The 16,831-nt window shown below is 43.2% G+C and overlaps 1 protein-coding gene across 4 annotated transcripts in view; it reads right to left on the bottom strand.

The window, feature by feature from the left end:
- FAM135A (family with sequence similarity 135 member A) overlaps window positions 1–16,831 on the bottom strand; it is a 130,464-nt gene that overhangs the window by 7,418 nt on the left and 106,215 nt on the right. For all 4 annotated transcript variants that reach the window (XM_056565827.1, XM_056565830.1, XM_056565829.1 and 1 more), the window contains 4 exons: window positions 15,779–15,876; window positions 14,937–15,088; window positions 2,017–2,127; window positions 210–323 (listed from right to left, as the gene is read on the bottom strand). In XM_056565827.1, the coding sequence (XP_056421802.1) occupies window positions 210–323; window positions 2,017–2,127; window positions 14,937–15,088; window positions 15,779–15,876 (475 nt within the window). The remainder of the gene's footprint in view (window positions 1–209; window positions 324–2,016; window positions 2,128–14,936; window positions 15,089–15,778; window positions 15,877–16,831) is intronic.

Genomic DNA, 16,831 nt, shown 5'->3' with positions numbered 1-16,831 from the left:
ATATGATCATCATTACATTCATACATATAAGGTTTCATTCTATCCCAACAACTCCTTTTTGGGGTAAATTTTTTGGGTCAAAATGTCATTCAATAAGGAGCACTCATGAATCCTGCCCTAAGCTCCAGCTGTCTTAAACCAACCCTGTGATACACCTAAAATTGATCTAGGTGACACTAATGGCCACAAGTGATCATAGGTTTTCACACCTGATTGTTTGTCCTTAAGAGCAGTTTTACACATTTCAATACGAGCAGAGTGGTAGGGAACATATCGATCCTGTAGGGAACTGACCAGGACCACATTTCTGAAGTATTCCAGACCTGAAAAAGGAAAAAGAAAAGGTAGTGCTTGTAAACTGCTGTGAAAAATACTATACAGGTGAAGGCTGCTGGCTCAATACTTATCACACTTAAGTTCTCATTTACATGTATGTTTAGTTTAGCTGAATGAGCCTGTTACTTTTGATGGAGGAGGAACAGTGCTGCTTTTTCAAAGAAAAGAGGGTATTAAGATTGGAAAAATCTATAGTGGATGTCACTGATTTGTGTATTTTTGGTTTGTAATATTTTCTATTGCTTTGCTATATTTAATACAATATTCTGTGTTCACAGCTTCTATGCAGATGCAGGTGTCTCAATGGTCCAAACATAAGTAACTGTTCGGAGTCTGTAACGGAAGAAGTTAGGCAGTCTCAATGAAAACGCTAAGAACAGAATATTTTTTGTTGTTGCTTATAGAACCAACATGTTAGGCAGCAATGTACAGATTTTGCCCTAGAGTGGTCCCCACCGAGTCCTCAAGTGCTGCCAGGAGATGGTGCTCACCACCATCTTTATGTTCAGACATCTGTTCTGTTTTGTATCTACAAGCAAATATCTCTGGCGGAATAAGCATTAGTGTATCCTTATTTTGCAGCATATTCTGCATTATGACATTTTTATGCAATAAAAACACTACATTTTCATCTTGTCAATAACTGATTGCAAAAGGGTCAAAATAATTTTCTAAATTTTTGGAAAGTAACCCAAAATATATGATCCCTAAACATTGTGTGTTGAATCACAAGGTGTGATCTGTTAGAATGAGCTAGTGTGGCACCAAGAGGCCATTTACTATTAGAAACAAATTATTATCCCCCAGATGTATCTCCTCTAATGGTTCTTTACAGGCAGTGAAAATGCTGGATTTATATCACACTGAGCACACTGAAAACGACACTATTGGCAGCACTCTGTGACGGATCCATCATTCATCATGTTTGCAATAAACAGATCTACAGATAGAACTGATTAAAAATCAGTTTAAACTATATTTCCATGTATTTCTAAGAATCTGAGAAAACAGAGGAATATGCCCCATCTCTTATGATTTATCCCCTAGCCCAATAATAATAATAATAATACACACATTAATGTATATACAGCATGGCAATGAACAGGGAGCAGCTTTGCGTTCAGCGTTATTTGGAAAACTGCCTCTGCAGTATTTGAGCCAAAGACAGAAGTTGATTTAGTCCTGATTCCAAATCTACACTGCAAATTTTCCACCACTTGGGCAAATTTACTTTATCATGTCTAAGGCTATGTTCCCACATATGTTTTTGAATCATAAACAGGTGAAAAAATGGACCAATAGCAAAGATAAGAAAATGCAGGAACAGTGGAATCCGCTGCCTTAAAATATTTATTCTTTACTGAAAATTTTTAAACACAAGGTGCAAATCTATCAATGTTTAAGAAATCTGGCACTTCTATAGACAAGCTAGTTTACATTTACACTAACTTTGCAAAAAGTGTTTGCCAAAATATGGGCACATTTCAAGCTAAAATTCTGCAGCAGCAGCAGCTAAAGTAAATATGGCCCACTATGTAGAAATCCAGGGTTTTAACAGAGTTTTTACTTGGTTTTCACCTGGTTTCCATTTGTCATTCCCAATAAAATACATAAAAGCGAATCTCATTGAATGATTTACCATCAACAGAAACACAGGATGTTATGCCGCCTACATTGTACCTGGTTTCTTGCTAAGCTTGTACAGGAAGGTCTGCCGAGGATCAGAATGATCTCTGCAAGTTAGCTGTAGAAGTGATCCTGACTTTTTCCACTTCTGCATGAACCACAAACCTGAAACACAAAAAAGGAAACGTCACTCTGGGGGAAAAAGTTGCTAGATTTGCTAAACAAAATGCATGTTTAATGGAAAGTGGATCATGAATGATCATGTTATATGGCTAAATTGACTCCACTTTAATGAAAATTCGTCAAACACCTGTGGGGTGTTAAGGCTCACTATACCCCTTGTCACGTTCCGTGAGGGGTGTAGTTTCCAAAATGGGGTCACATGTGGGTATTCATTTTTTTGCGTTTGTCAGAACCACTGTAAAATCTGCCACCCCTGTGCAAATCACCAATTTAGGCCTCAAATGTACATGGTGCGCTCTCATTTCTGAGCCGCAGAGCATTTTACGCTTACATATGGGGTATTTCCGTACTCAGGAGAAATTGCGTTACAAATTTTGGGGGTCTTTTTTTCATTTTACTGCTTGTGAAAATAAAAAGTATGGGGCAGCACCAAAAATGTTTAATTTTTTTACACTAACAGGCTGGTGTAGCCCCCAACTTTTCCTTTTCACAAGCGGTAAAACAAAAAAAAGACCCCTAAAATTTATAGTGCAATTTCTTCAGAGTACGGAAATACCCCATATGGGCCCTAAACTGTTTCCTTGAAATACGACAGGGCTCCGAAGTGAGAGAGCGCCATGCGCATTTGAGGACTAAATTAGGGATTGCATAGGGGTGGACATAGGGGTATTCTACGCCAGTGATTCCCAAACAGGGTGCCTCCAGCTGTTGCTAAACTCCCAGCATGCCTGGACAGTCAGTAAATGTCCAGAAATGCTGGAACTTGTTGTTTTGCAACAGCTGGAGGCACCGTTCTGGAAATACTGCCGTACAAGACTTTTTTAAAATTTTTATTGGAGGGGACAGTGTAAGGGGGTGTATATGTTGTGTTTTACCCTTTATTATGTGTTAGTGTAGTGTAGTGTAGTGTAGTGTTTTTAGGGTACAGTCGGTTACAGTGAGTTTCACGCTAGGAGTTTGCGCTGCGGTGAAAACTTTGCCGCAGCCCAAACTTGAAGCAGGGAATTTACTGTAAACCTGTCCGTGTGAATGTACCCTGTACATTCACATGGGGGGGGGGGGGGGGGCAAACCTCCAGCTGTTTCAAAACTACAACTCCCAGCATGTACTGACATGCATGCATGCTGGGAGATGTACTTTTGTAACAGCTGGAGGCACACTGGTTGGAAAACCTTCAGTTAGGTTCTATTAACTAACTCAATATTTTCCAACCAGTGTGCCTCCAGCTGTTGCAAAACTACAACTCCCAGCATGTACTAATCACCGAAGGGTATGCTGGGAGATGTAGTTATGCAACAGCTGGAAGTACCCAAATACAACTCCCAGCATGCAGAGACAGCTGTTTGCTGTCTGGGCATGCTGGGATTTGCAGTTTTGCAACATCTGGAGGGTTACAGTTTTTAGACCACTGCACAGTGATCTCCAAACTGTGGACCTCCAGATGTTGCAAAACTACAAACAGCTATGTGGGCATGCTAAGAGTTGTAGTTTTGCAAGATCTGGAGGGATACAGTTTAGAGACCACAGTCTCAGACTGTAGCCCTCCAGATCAACTTACCGGCTTCCGTGGGATCCCGTCATGCCGTCCGCCAATCAACGCAGCCAATCACCGTCACCGCAGCCTCCGGATCGGTTCCCCATTCTGCCCCGCCTATTGTGGGTGGGCAGGACGGGGAAAACGAAAGTTAACCCCCCGCCCCCGGTCAGCTATTGGTCGTCGCCTCTGACGACCATTAGCAGGGATAGGAGGGGTGGCACCTCACTCCTATGCCTACAGGGGGATCGTGGGTGTCTTAGACAACCACGATCCCCCTGATATTCTGGGTCACCATAGACCCGTAATCGGCGCAAATCGCAAGTGTGAATTAACTTGCGATTTGCGCCGATCGCCAACAGGGGGGGGTGTCTGATGACCCCGAAATTCACACGAGCGTATGGATACGCCCTGGGTCCTTAAGTGGTTAAGAGGGCAAAAACAGCATTGGGAAGTAGCATGTTATATCCCCTTGACATAGGAACCAGGGCATCAGCTGCCAAACCAAGCACACAAACCACCCTCAGTGAATTACCAGTAGAACTGATGACACCCCTGCCATTGATTCTAATTAGCCAGATTCCACTGCTATCCCCTAAACACCACGTGCATGTCCACCGTATAACCTGCCAGATGAACTGAACAAACAGGTTCCCTCCCCACTGTCCAGCAAGGACCAACTCTCAATAATCATTGTACGCTACTTCAATAAAAAAAATGGGCCAAAACTTGACAAACCGTAGGGAAAGAAAAGACCATGATGATAAGGAACCCAAGCATCCTGAGAAATAGAACATTACAGAAGTATGCTGTCTACATGACGGATTATGATATGAATAATCCTAACGCAGAGAACCTCAAACTAAGGACCTAAGACAAAAGACCTCAATATAAATATGGAAGAACTGACTAACTGAACCATGTCATGATGCATGAATCTGTTCACCTACAGTCATGGCAGTAAATGTTGGCACCCCTGAAGTATTTCTCACAGGAAAGGATTGCAGTAACACATATTTTGCTGTACACATGTTTATTCTCTTTGTGTATATTGGAAACCAAAAAAGGGAGGAAAAATTGGACATAATCTCACACCAAACTGCAAAAATGGGTTGGACAAAATGATTGAAAACCTTCACTTAATATTGGGTTGCAAACCATTTGGAAAAAACAACTGAAATCAGTGGCTTCCTATAACCATCAATAAGCTTCTTACACCTCTCAGACGGAATGTTGGACCACTCTTCCTTTGCAAACTGCTCCAGGTCTCTCTTATTGGAAGGGCGCCTTTTCCCCACAGCAACTTTAAGATCTGGACTCATTGCTGGCCACTACAGAACTCTCCAGCGCTTTGTTGCCATCCATTTCTGGGTGCTTTTTGACATATGTTTGGGGTCATTGTCCCAAGATCTTGGACACAAACCCAGCTCTCTGACACTGGGCTGTACAGTGCAACCCAAAATCTATTGGTAATCCTCATATTCCATAATGCCGTGCACACATTCAAGGCACCCAGTGCCAGAGGCAGCAAAACAACCCCAAAACATCATTGAACCTTCACCATATTTCACTGTAGGTACTGTGTTCTTTTCTTTGTAGGCCTCATTCCGCTTTTGTTAAACAGTAGAATGATGTGCTTTACCAAAAAGCTCTATCTTGGTCTCATCTGTCCACAAGACGTTTTCCCAGAAAGATTTTGGCTTACTCAAGTTCATTTTGGCAAAATGTAGTCTTGCTTTTTTTATGTCTCTGTGTCAGCCGCGGGGTCCTCCTGGGTCTCCTGCCATAGCGTTTCATTTCATTGTCAACGGATAGTTCGCGCTGACACTGATGCTCCCTGAGCCTACAGGACAGCTTGAAAATCTTTGGAACTTGTTTGGGGCTGCTTATCCACCATCCAGACTATCCTGTGTTGACATCTTTCATACATTTTTCTCTTCTGTCCATGCCCAGGGAGATTAGCTACAGTGCCATGGGTTGCAAACTTCTTGATAATGTTGCGCACTGTGGACAAAGGCAAATCTAGATCTCTGGAGATGGACTTGTAACCTTGAGATTGTTGATATGTTTTCACAATTATTGTTCTCAAGTCCTCAGACAGTTCTCTCCTCCTATTTCTGTTGTCCATGCTTAGTGTGGCACACAAACACACAATGCAAAGACTAAGTGAACTTCTCTCCTTTTTATCTGCTTTCAGGTGGGTTTTTTAAATTGCCCATACCTGTTACTTGCCCCAGGTGAGTTTAAAGGAGAATCACATTATTGAAACAATCTTATTTATCCACATTTTTGAAAGCATGCCAATCATTTTGTCCAGACCATTTTTGGAGTTTGGTGTGACATTATGTCCAATTAGCTTTTTTTCCTCGCTTGTTTGGTTTAGTTCCAAAACACACAAATCGAATAAACGTGTATAGCAAAACATTTGTTACTGCAATCCTTTTCTGTGAGAAATACTTCATTTTCTAGAAAAATTTCAGAGGTGATAACTATATTGACGTATGCTTCGTGATAAGCTATGATAACTTATGCATAGTGTCAAGGCAATAGATAAGGTGTAGCAAATAAGCATATCCGTATACAACGTGACAACAATGGCAACGCAAATACAGGGCAACCAATGACAACACACAGTGACAAGCCAAAATAATGCAAGCATCATAATAACCAAAAATGAAGTACGCATAATGACACCACCTAGGACTTTGCGTCCAAATGCCATGTCTTGAACTGCCATTACGTCAAGTCTATAGTGTTTGGAAAAGGTATGTAATCTTTTCCAGGTAGCAGCTTTGCAGATCTGTTCCACCGAGGCTGAAGCTTTTTCTGCCCAAGAGGAGGAAATTGCACAAGTAGAATGAGCCCTAATCTCTGACGCGGGATCTTTACCGCTAGCTGTATAGGATTCGGAATGGCTAAACGAATCCATCTAGCAACGGAGCTCTTAGAGACCTTCTTGCCTCTATTAGGACTTGCAAATTTTATAAACAGGTTCTTATCCTTCCTCCAAGTACTGGTGACGTCTTTGTAGTTAAGGACAGCTCTTCTAATGTCCAAAAAAACGAAAACTCTCTCTTGCTCATTGTTAGGATACGAACAAAAAGACTGGGTTAACAATATCTCTGGACCTGTGGAAGGAAGAAGAAACTTTTGGAATAAAGTTTGGGTCTAGATGAAAAATAATCTTATCGTCTAATACTCTGAAGTAAGGTTGTTAAATGGAAAGAGCCTAAATTTCACCAACTCTACAGGCTGAAGTGATGGCTACTAGAAACACCCTCTTGATGGTAAGGAATTTCAAGGAAATAGAATCTAATGGTTCAAAGGGTGTTTTCATCAGCGCTAAGAGGACTGTATATAAATTCCAAGGAGGAAAATATATATTTTTTTATTCTGGGTCTTAATCTGTCTGTAGCTTTAATAAGTCTGGATATCCAGATATCCTCTCCAAGTTTAGTCTGATAAGGGGCACCTAGGGCTGAGACCTGTACTGCAAGTGTGTTAGGAGAGAGGCCCAAATCAAACCTACCTTGGAGAAGTCAAGAATTTTAGCGATATTAGGAGATTCAAAAGAAAAAGATGACCCACACCAAGAGGCATATTTTTTCCACACCTTAGTGTACATTTTAGAGGTAGAAACCTTATGACTTGCCAAGAGGGTATTGATCACTCTTATCTGAGAATCCCCTCTTCTCTAGAAGGAACTTTCAGAATTCATGCTGATAGACTGAGGTTGTGAAACTGTCTGTGTAGAACTGGTCCCTGAGAGAGCAGGTCGTGGTGAGCAGGGAACATAATTGGCTTGTACAGGCTCATGGATTGTAGGTGAGCAAACCATCCTCTTTTGGGCTAGAATGGAGCAACTAAGATTAGGGTGCACTTCTCTCAGCTTAGCTTTTGTAAGATTCTGGGAATCACTGGAATAGGAGGGAAGGCATATGCTAGACTGAAGTCCCATGTCTGAGCTAGGGCGTTTGTTGCCGCTGGATAGTCTCTTGGATTCAGGGGAAAAAATGTTTCTGATTTCCTGTTTTTTCTGGTAGCAAATAAGCCGATCAGAGGGACACCCCATTTCTCTTTTATCATCCTGAAAGCCCAGTCTGCTAGACACCATCCCTCCGACATCCAGGGTCTGCCTGCTGAGAAAGTCGACTGTAGATTCAAGACTCCTCTGAGGTGTACAGCTGTTATAGATAAGATTCAGTTTTCTGCCCAAGAAAAAATGTACCTTCCTATGGACTGGAGATGACTGTGCCTGGGGCTCTCCTGATGGCGTTTAAAGGATACTGCCGTGATATTGTCTGAGTGAAGAAGAATGTGTCTGCCTCTGCAAGATGATTCTAGGTGTTGGAGAGACATCCATATGGCTAGAAGCTCCTTTAAGTTTGAGGATTTCTGTGCTAGTACAGGTCCCCATCTGCCCTGAGCTGCCTGGCTCCCCAACTCCACGTGTTGGCATCTGTGGTAATGATTAGGGGATCCTCCTGAAACCAGTGTACCCCTGACTCAGGCTTTCCTGGGAGCAACACCAAGCTAGAAGGTTTTTTACATTTAGGGGAATAAGTACTTTCTTCTCCAGGGAGAATTGGGATTTGTCCCATACTGAAGCCATTTTTTGTAGTGGTCTTGAGTGAAATTGGGCCCACCTCACTGAAGGGATGCAAGTCAGGTGACCAAGTATGGATATTGCATAACGGATTGAGCAAATCCTCTTTGCACAAAACTCTGTCCCTATCTGTTGAATCTTCAACTTCTTTGCTGGTGGGAGGAAAGATTGTTGAATGTTTGAGTTTAGGAGAACTCCTAGAAATTGTTTCACTGGACTGGGAGAGAGATCCAAATTGAATACGCAACCCAGGCTCTGAAGAATCTGAATGGTCCTGTGAATGTGATCTCTTAACAGAGGAACAGAATCCACCACTACCAGAATATCGTCAAGATAGAGAATAGTAAGAGTAGACTCCTTCTTCAGAAGGGACACCGCCTCCAAGATTAGTTTTGTAAAGATGCGGGAAGAAGAAGAGAGCCCGAAGGGCAGACAGACGAACTGGTAGTGACGGATTCTGCGCCTAGGAAACTGCAAACCTCAGGTACTGCTGAGACTCCCTGTGAATTGGAAGATGGTAGTAGGCGCCTTTTAAATCTATAGTCGCCATTACGGAATTTTCCTTTATGAGAGCTACTGCTGATTTTACCATTTCCATCTTGAATTTTCTGTACTTCACAAATTTGTTCAAGGGTTTTAGATTTATTATAGTTCTGAACTTCCCTTTTTTTTTTTACCAAGAACAGGTGGGAATAATGCCCCTGTTTGAGCTGATTTGGGGGAACCTGTACAACTGTGCCCAACTTCAACAAATCCTGAACACCCTGAAGAATCTGTGAAGAATGTCATTACAAATTTTTGAGGAGGAGAATAGGTCAATTCTATCAAGTAGCCCTCTTGAATGATATTCACAATCCAGGGATTGGGAACTAATGCTTCCCACAATTGGGGGCAAAAAAGGTTAACCGAGCCCCCCACAGGGATGGCGTCATCGTTACTATCGGAGTCAGGCTGGCTGGAATTGAGAATAAATCTACCTCTGCCACCATTGCTATAGGACCAGCATCCTATTTTCCCTTTTCCTCTTCTAGGATTGACCTGGTTGGCATAGGAGACGAAAAGGAGTATTTTTCTTAGGTTCTGCTTTCACCCAAGGAAACCCTATTTTATTATCAGCTACTTTAGCCAGGATAGAATCGAACTCCGCACCAAATACGAACTGACCCTGGAAGGGTACGGAACATAATTTGTTTTTGGATGCTAGATCCCCAGACCAGGACTTTAACCATAAGACACGCCTTGAGGAATTAGACAACACAGGTGTACGTGCAGACAGTCTGACTCGGTAGAGGCATTCGATAAAAAAAATTTGGGCCATCTTAAGGAGGGGTAGAGACTCAAGAATCTGTTCACGAGATATATTAGCTTGAAGATGCAGGTGCAGTTGATCTAGCCACACACCAAGGGTTCGTAGAAGGGTCACAGCAGTCTTTAAAGAAGACGTTCTGCCTCTCAGTCCATAGATTCCTTTACTGGGTAGCATCTTCAAAAGGTAAAGAAGTGAGTTTGGCCACTTTAGCAATAGAAACATCTACTTTAGGGACAGTATCCCAATCTACAGAAACCTGATCATCCTTAATGATTTTATGAATGTTGCTGTGGACAGGAAAGGAAAGCATCTTTTTATCTCCCAAAACCTCCAAAGAGTTCATTCTGAATTGTTTTAGATTCTGGAACCTCTTCTATACCAAAGGTGGACCTGATGACTCAGTATCCTCAGGGCTAAACAGGAATTTTCCAAAGCCAACGTCCTCCTCTACCTCAGGACATTCAACTAATTCCCCTTCTTCAATATCCTGATGAGTGGTACTATCTTCTGAGTTGGAAAAAGTAATCACCTTAGGTTTTTTAGGGGCCTTAACTGGAACAAAAAAAACTCCTTAAAGAAGATATCCCATGCAGCAAAGAAAAAAAAAAAACCTAGCCATTCCATAGTATATTCACCTACCACCTCTCTGACATGTTTGTGATTTTTTATCCGCCCCCCTTTCACCGGCTATTCAGCTCATAAATTCCAGTTACTTCCTGGTTATGGTGGCTATGCCTGTGATCTCAAAGACTACATTTCCCTGCATGCACTGCTCACATTTCCTGCTCTCAGCTGCCTGAGCAGAGAGCTTGTTACCTCCCCTAACTTATGTTAGTCACTCCTACAGCTCTGCTAGCTCACTCCCACATAAGACTGAGCTCCAATCATAGCCCTATGCAGCAGAGTGGCCACATAACACTGAGCTCCAATCATAGCCCTATGCAGCAGGGTGACCACGAGGAAACAAAATGTTATCTCAGTGTCTCAGTGCTCAGAGAGAGGGACCCTGGAGGTGAAGCTGCAGTTTTACACTGTAAAATCACTCCCTCCCCCTCCTGCTTTACAGTGGCACAATCACCTCCCCCCCTTCTCTGCCCTGCACTCCTCTCTCCCCAGTGCTCAGTGTGACAGGTCTACGCTGGCAGCTCCCTCCTCTGTTTGCTGACACTGCTATGATCTGAATCAGCCGGCATAAAGGCAGTGCTGCTCAGCCAATCACTGCAGAACAGAGGGAGGACAGTGTGAATATTCATCAGATGGGAGGGGCTAAGGCCGAGCACAGGTTGCTCTCTGCAGCACAGGGGTTTTCTGGGTAATTGTCACGTCACGGCCCCGGGATGCTGCTGATAACAGCCTGAATAGGGGGTCGAAAGTCATGAAAACCTGGAACAGCTGAATTTCCTGTCAGACAGAAGAATGCAGATAAAGCTTGTTTCTAAGCAGCATTGGTAATGGAAGTGATTTACAAACCTGTATAACTTTACCTTCTGCACTAAAAGCTGAACAATTTTTTACTGTGAGACTTGTCCTTTAATTTCCCTCATAAGGTCAGGGGTTTCCTCCCTAACTAAATTAGCCAAGCATTTTTTACATATCGCCTTCTTAGAAGAAACTTCCCAGTCCTTATTACACAATAAACATTTTTTCTTAGCATGTTTAGGTTTAGGGACAATAACATCCCTTTCTCCCAGAAACAAAAACAAGGGAGGAAAGGTTCAGAAAACAACCGTAGACAGGCTTGGGTAAAGATCACATAGCTCAAGGATCCCGGATTCTGCAGCATCTCACCCTCTGGGCCTTTCCCTGGAGTAGACATCCTGGACTCTGGAAGCTTCATAAAGCAAGCTGAGTGAAGCACAGGACGCTAGACTAAGGATCCTTTAATAAAGGACCCTGTCTGTGCTCCGGAAGAGATCCTGCGTTTGAATTGCCAGCCCCAAATTCCTATAGGGCAGGCTGGAGCACGTGACGCCGTCCTCACCGGAAGTGACATCAGACGCCGACCTAGAGACTGGACTCCGGCCAGAACTGACCCCCACGATACCGGAAGTGAGGTCAGATGCCGGACGGCAATGCACAGCTCTGCAGGACTCTCCAACGGGACCGAAAGGAAGGCCCCGTGTGACGATTGAGAACAGCACAGGAGCGAAAGAGAAATTCAGCGCCCTGATCCGCTCTGTCGCCCCCATTCTGCATAATCCCGCCTGGACGCTGCAGCAGGTACCAAAAACCTTAAAAAAAAAAAAAACAACTGCCGCGTGGGATACCTTCTCCCGCACCTCTCAAGTTGCTTGCCCGGATCAGAACAGGCAAAAACACTGAAGGGGAAAGGAATGGGAGGGTCTTTTAACCTCTCAGTGTTTTTTCCCTGTCCAATCAGGTGGAGGCATTCTCAGGGTGCTGTCATGGAGACGACCAGAGAAACATAAGCTTGCTATACCATATGGAAAACACAAGCATGCAACACAGTGAGGCAATATGAGCGTGTTATACTGTATGGAATATCAGAGTGTTATGATGTATGTAAACATGGCGTATTACACTGTATGGAACAACATGGAGTGTTGCACTGTATGGAAAAACACTGTGCATTATACCGTATGGTAACATGGCGTGTGATACCATATGGAAACATGGCGTGTTATGCTGTCTGAACAATATAAGTAGAGATGAGCGAACTTACAGTAAATTCGATTCGTCACAAACTTCTCGGCTCGGCAGTTGATGACTTATCCTGCATAAATTAGTTCAGCTTTCAGGTGCTCCCGTGGGCTGGAAAAGGTGGATTCAGTCCTAGGAGACTCTTTCCTAGGACTGTATCCATCTTTTCCAGCCCACCGGAACTCCTGAAAGCTGAACTAATTTATGCAGGATAAGTCATCAACTGCCGAGCCGAGAAGTTCGTGACGAATCGAATTTACTGTAAGTTCGCTCATCTCTAAATATAAGCGTGAAATACAGAACATGAATATTATGCCGTACTGTATGCACGTAAAGCGTTACAGCTACCTGGAACCCTGAGTACCAGACAACTGAAAAACAGTAGTGCGTTACACAGCATAAAAATAATAGCATGGATGTTGTGTGAAAAACATGCTTGTGGAACCCTGTAAGGAAACAAAAGCATGGTACCATAATGTAAAAATGTGAGCAAGGTACCACTATAAGGAAACATGTGTAGCACAACTGTATGATTTCCCAGCTGATAAGCACCCAGTTACTTAAAGGGGTTCTCCGGTGCTTACACATCTTTTCCCCTATCCAAAGGATAGGGGATAAGATGCCTGATCGCGGGAGTCCCACCGCTGGGGACCCTTGTGATCTTGCACACGGCACCCCGTTTTTAATCAGTCCCCGGAGCGTGTTCGCTCCGGGTCTGATTACAGGTGACCACCGGGCCGGCGGCGTGTGACGTCACGCTCCGCCCCTCAATGCAAGCCTACGGGAGGGGGCGTGACAGCTATCACGCCCCTCCCGTAGGCTTGCATTGAGGGGCGGAGCGTGACGATACACGGGGGCGGAGGCGTGACGTCACACGCCGCCCGCCCTGTGGTCGCCTGTAATCAGACCCAGAGCGAACACGCTCTGGGGACTGATTACAAACGGGGTGCCGCGTGCAAGATCACGGGGATACCCAGCGGCGGGACTCCCGCGATCAAGCATCTTATCCCCTATCCTTTGGATAGGGGAAAAGATGTGTAAGCACCGGAGAACCCCTTTAAAGAACTAGCAGGACCATAACTCCCCGCATACCAACCATTTATACCACAGCCCAGTGCATTTTTACACTGCAGCATGGAGCATTTCTTCTTTTAACCTTATCCTTGTAACCCTATTCTGGTTGACCTTATACCTGGTTACCCAGATACCAGAGCTACGAGAGAGAATGGTGAGTAAATGTGTTTGTTATTTTATTAGGCAGGCTGGGAACAGTAGAAAAATAATACACTTTAACAAAACCTCTATAATTCATCATATTGGTTTGGTAAAATGAAAGCTGAGCTCTGATTGATTCCTATGGGCAACAAAGAGAATCTAACTTAGGGATAGCTTAAAAAATCCCCCACTTCCCACTCGAAAACATTTTGTATGCCCGAATGGCATGGATACCTGGTCCTTGATGTACATGTACGTCATGCAGTGCAGTGAGTCTATGAAACAGTGATGGCTGCAATCAGCAGTCACATTAACCCCTTAAGTGTTGTGATCAACAGCAGAAAAAACACATATCAGAAGAATTTTAAAATGGGTATTTAGGTAATCATATTGACCCACTGAATAAAGATAACCTATCAGTTTTACCATGAAGTACACAAATCTCTTTTTTTTCTTTCACCATATATTTTATGGTACAATGAAAGGAATCATTGCTAAGTGCAATTGGTCCCACAAAAAACAAGCCCTCACAAGGCTACTGGTGATAAGAAAATAAAAGAGTCTCTAAAAAGGTGTCCACAAGGCTAAAACTTGTGTCCTCAAGGGGTTAAGGAGAATGTTTACAAGTTTGTCTCATATCGGCAGGAGACAGCTACTTGTATACTCCCAGCCATAAAGAAGGAAAAGCATTACATAGAACTATAATGACTTTCTGAGAGATAGCTACAACTTTCATGCATATATTTTATTTGTCGTCTGCTTTAGTGTCGTTTCATGGATATAAAAAAAAAACCCTAAGCACTAAGAAAATTAGAAATGCATAGAAAGTGATGTGTTGACACTAGTAAGCTTAAATGGCCAGAAAAGCAGCAATTTACTTTCTACTCACCATAGCATTATATTGACACAGTTGCATAATTTACAGTTGTTTCCACTACAGACTAAGGGTGGGTTCACACTACGTTTTCTCCCATACGGGAGCGCATACGGCAGGGGGGAGCTAAAACCTTGCGCTCCCGTATGCCTTCGTATGCGCTCCCGTATGTCATTCATTTCAATGAGCCGGCCGGAGTGAAACGTTCGGTCCGGTCGGCTCATTTTTGCGCCGTATGCACTTTTACAACCGGACCTAAAACTGTGGTCAACCACGGTTTGAGGTCCGGTCGTAAAAGCGCATATGGCGCAAAAATGAGCCGACCGGAACGAACGTTTCACTCCGGCCGGCTCATTGAAATGAATGACATACGGGAGCGCATACGAAGGCATACGGGAGCGCGAGGTTTTAGCTCCCCCCTGCCGTATGCGCTCCCGTATGGGAGAAAACGTGATGTGAATCCAGCCTAAAACATGCAACTAAGTTTAATGGTACATTTTTTCAAGGTAACTGTTTTCTCCTATCTACACCAATGAAACTGGGAATGTATTTGTTGTGGAATATATACCAGAGTGATTAAATAGTGTCTTACCTGTATTTACAAGAGCACTACTGTTGTACAAGGTACCTAAATGTGGACCAGATAGAGAGAGGAAAGTGTGCAGCTTGCCAAGGTAGCATTTAAATCTCGGTCTTGAAAGAACTGACCGTATGATAAGGTTTCCTAAGGAGTGACCTATAAAACTAAGGACAAAGAACCACAATTACATATAAGCATACACCTAAATGCATAGCCATATTTAGTAACATTCCACTATACTGAATACTTAAATGCTTCTGGGTATAGGAGTGAAATAAAATATGTACTGCAAACAGGTATTATTTTGTTAATATATCAGCCCTTTATTCCCTCCATGTAACAAAGGTAATTCCCAGGATCCATATCATTGGATACCATGTGAATATGTCTTGAGCTGTAAACATCTAGTGGACTTAAGAAGGAGCAATTGCTGCCATTGGATTACCAATACGTTTGCTACAGTGTAATTTCCCAACATGTAAACTTAATAGTTATTCTTGGGTGTTTTTCTCATCATTACCATACATCCCATACAAAAAACTATGAAGGGAGTTGGTGGGGGTTTTATCACAGCCAGATATTTTACATAAATATAAATATTACTGGGTGTCACAGTGAGACTAGATACAACACTGAACATTAATACCGAGAGATATCATGTAGAACACTGTTGGCCATCAGACCAAAATATACCACTCACTATCAATCACATCTCAAAGAGCCTAAACCCCAATATCTTATGAATAAAGGATGGACACTTATCACAGGTAAACATGGGAAGGCCTGGAAAAATTGGGGAAACAAACCCTGCTATAAGTACTGCATTATTGTCATGAGCACATGTTGCCTCTTACCTGATCCTTGAAATAGCTAGATTGTATATCTGGATATACTGGATAATTTCATCTAGGAGACGATCTGTCATTGAATCAAAGTCAGCAAAAGTATCATTCTGGGGAAAAAAAGGAGAAGATTAAATTAGATTTCTTCTGCCACACAATAAAGAATGGTACAAGTACAGTGAGACGGCATGCTGGCCTAGAATATAGGTCAACTCTGGTACCTGTAACAAAACAAAGTCAGAAAGATAGGAAGGCTTATAGTCTAGCACTTGTCAAAATCTAAAGGGAGAGTGTGTGTGTGTGTGGGGGGGGGGGGGGATATTAAGGTGAGGGAGGAAGGGGAGTAAGTACTGGGGTGTAAACAAGGTAACTGGGAATGAACCCAACTAATTACAAACTAGGTAGCTAAAGCTGAAGGCAGATATAACATATCTAAAACATGTAGAAAGTGTACTGTTAGTGCAATGCAATTTAAATGCATATATGGATCCTGAGGGGTAGAAAGGTGGGGGCTATCTTAAAAGGGGAACTCCACCTCTAGACATCTTATCCCCTAACCAAGGATAATGGATAAGATGTCAGATCGTGGGTCCTGCCGCTGGGACCCCCGTGATCTCAGCTGCGGCACCCCAGTCATCCGGTGCACAAAGCGCACTTCGCTCCGTGTCGGATGACTGGTAATGCAGCGCCTGGGGCTCATGATGTCACGGCCCTCCAGTGCCACAGCCGGAGTTCTAAACGAATGCTGGGTGCTGCAGGGAGATTGCGGGGGGGTCCCTTTGGATAGGGGATAAGTTGTCCAGTGGCCGAGTACCTCTTTAAACCTATTGGGTAGGTAGGTGACTTAAATTGAGGAGGGGGCGGGGGGGCACAGAGAGTCTAGAGTCATGGATTGTGGAATGATAGCATTTCCATGGAGCTTAAACCTCCTCAGCTCCCCACTCGCAAAGTCCATTCTACATACATTCTACAACTATGAGAGACATAATGAGAAAAAAAAAATCCATAAAATCACAATTTATTTGCAAATTATGGTGGAAAATAAGTATTTGGTCACCTACAAAC

Source organism: Hyla sarda, chromosome 3 (genome assembly GCF_029499605.1).
Source record: "Hyla sarda isolate aHylSar1 chromosome 3, aHylSar1.hap1, whole genome shotgun sequence".
Classification (NCBI taxonomy): Eukaryota; Metazoa; Chordata; class Amphibia; order Anura; family Hylidae; genus Hyla; species Hyla sarda.
This window is presented reverse-complemented; position numbering and strand designations above follow the sequence as displayed.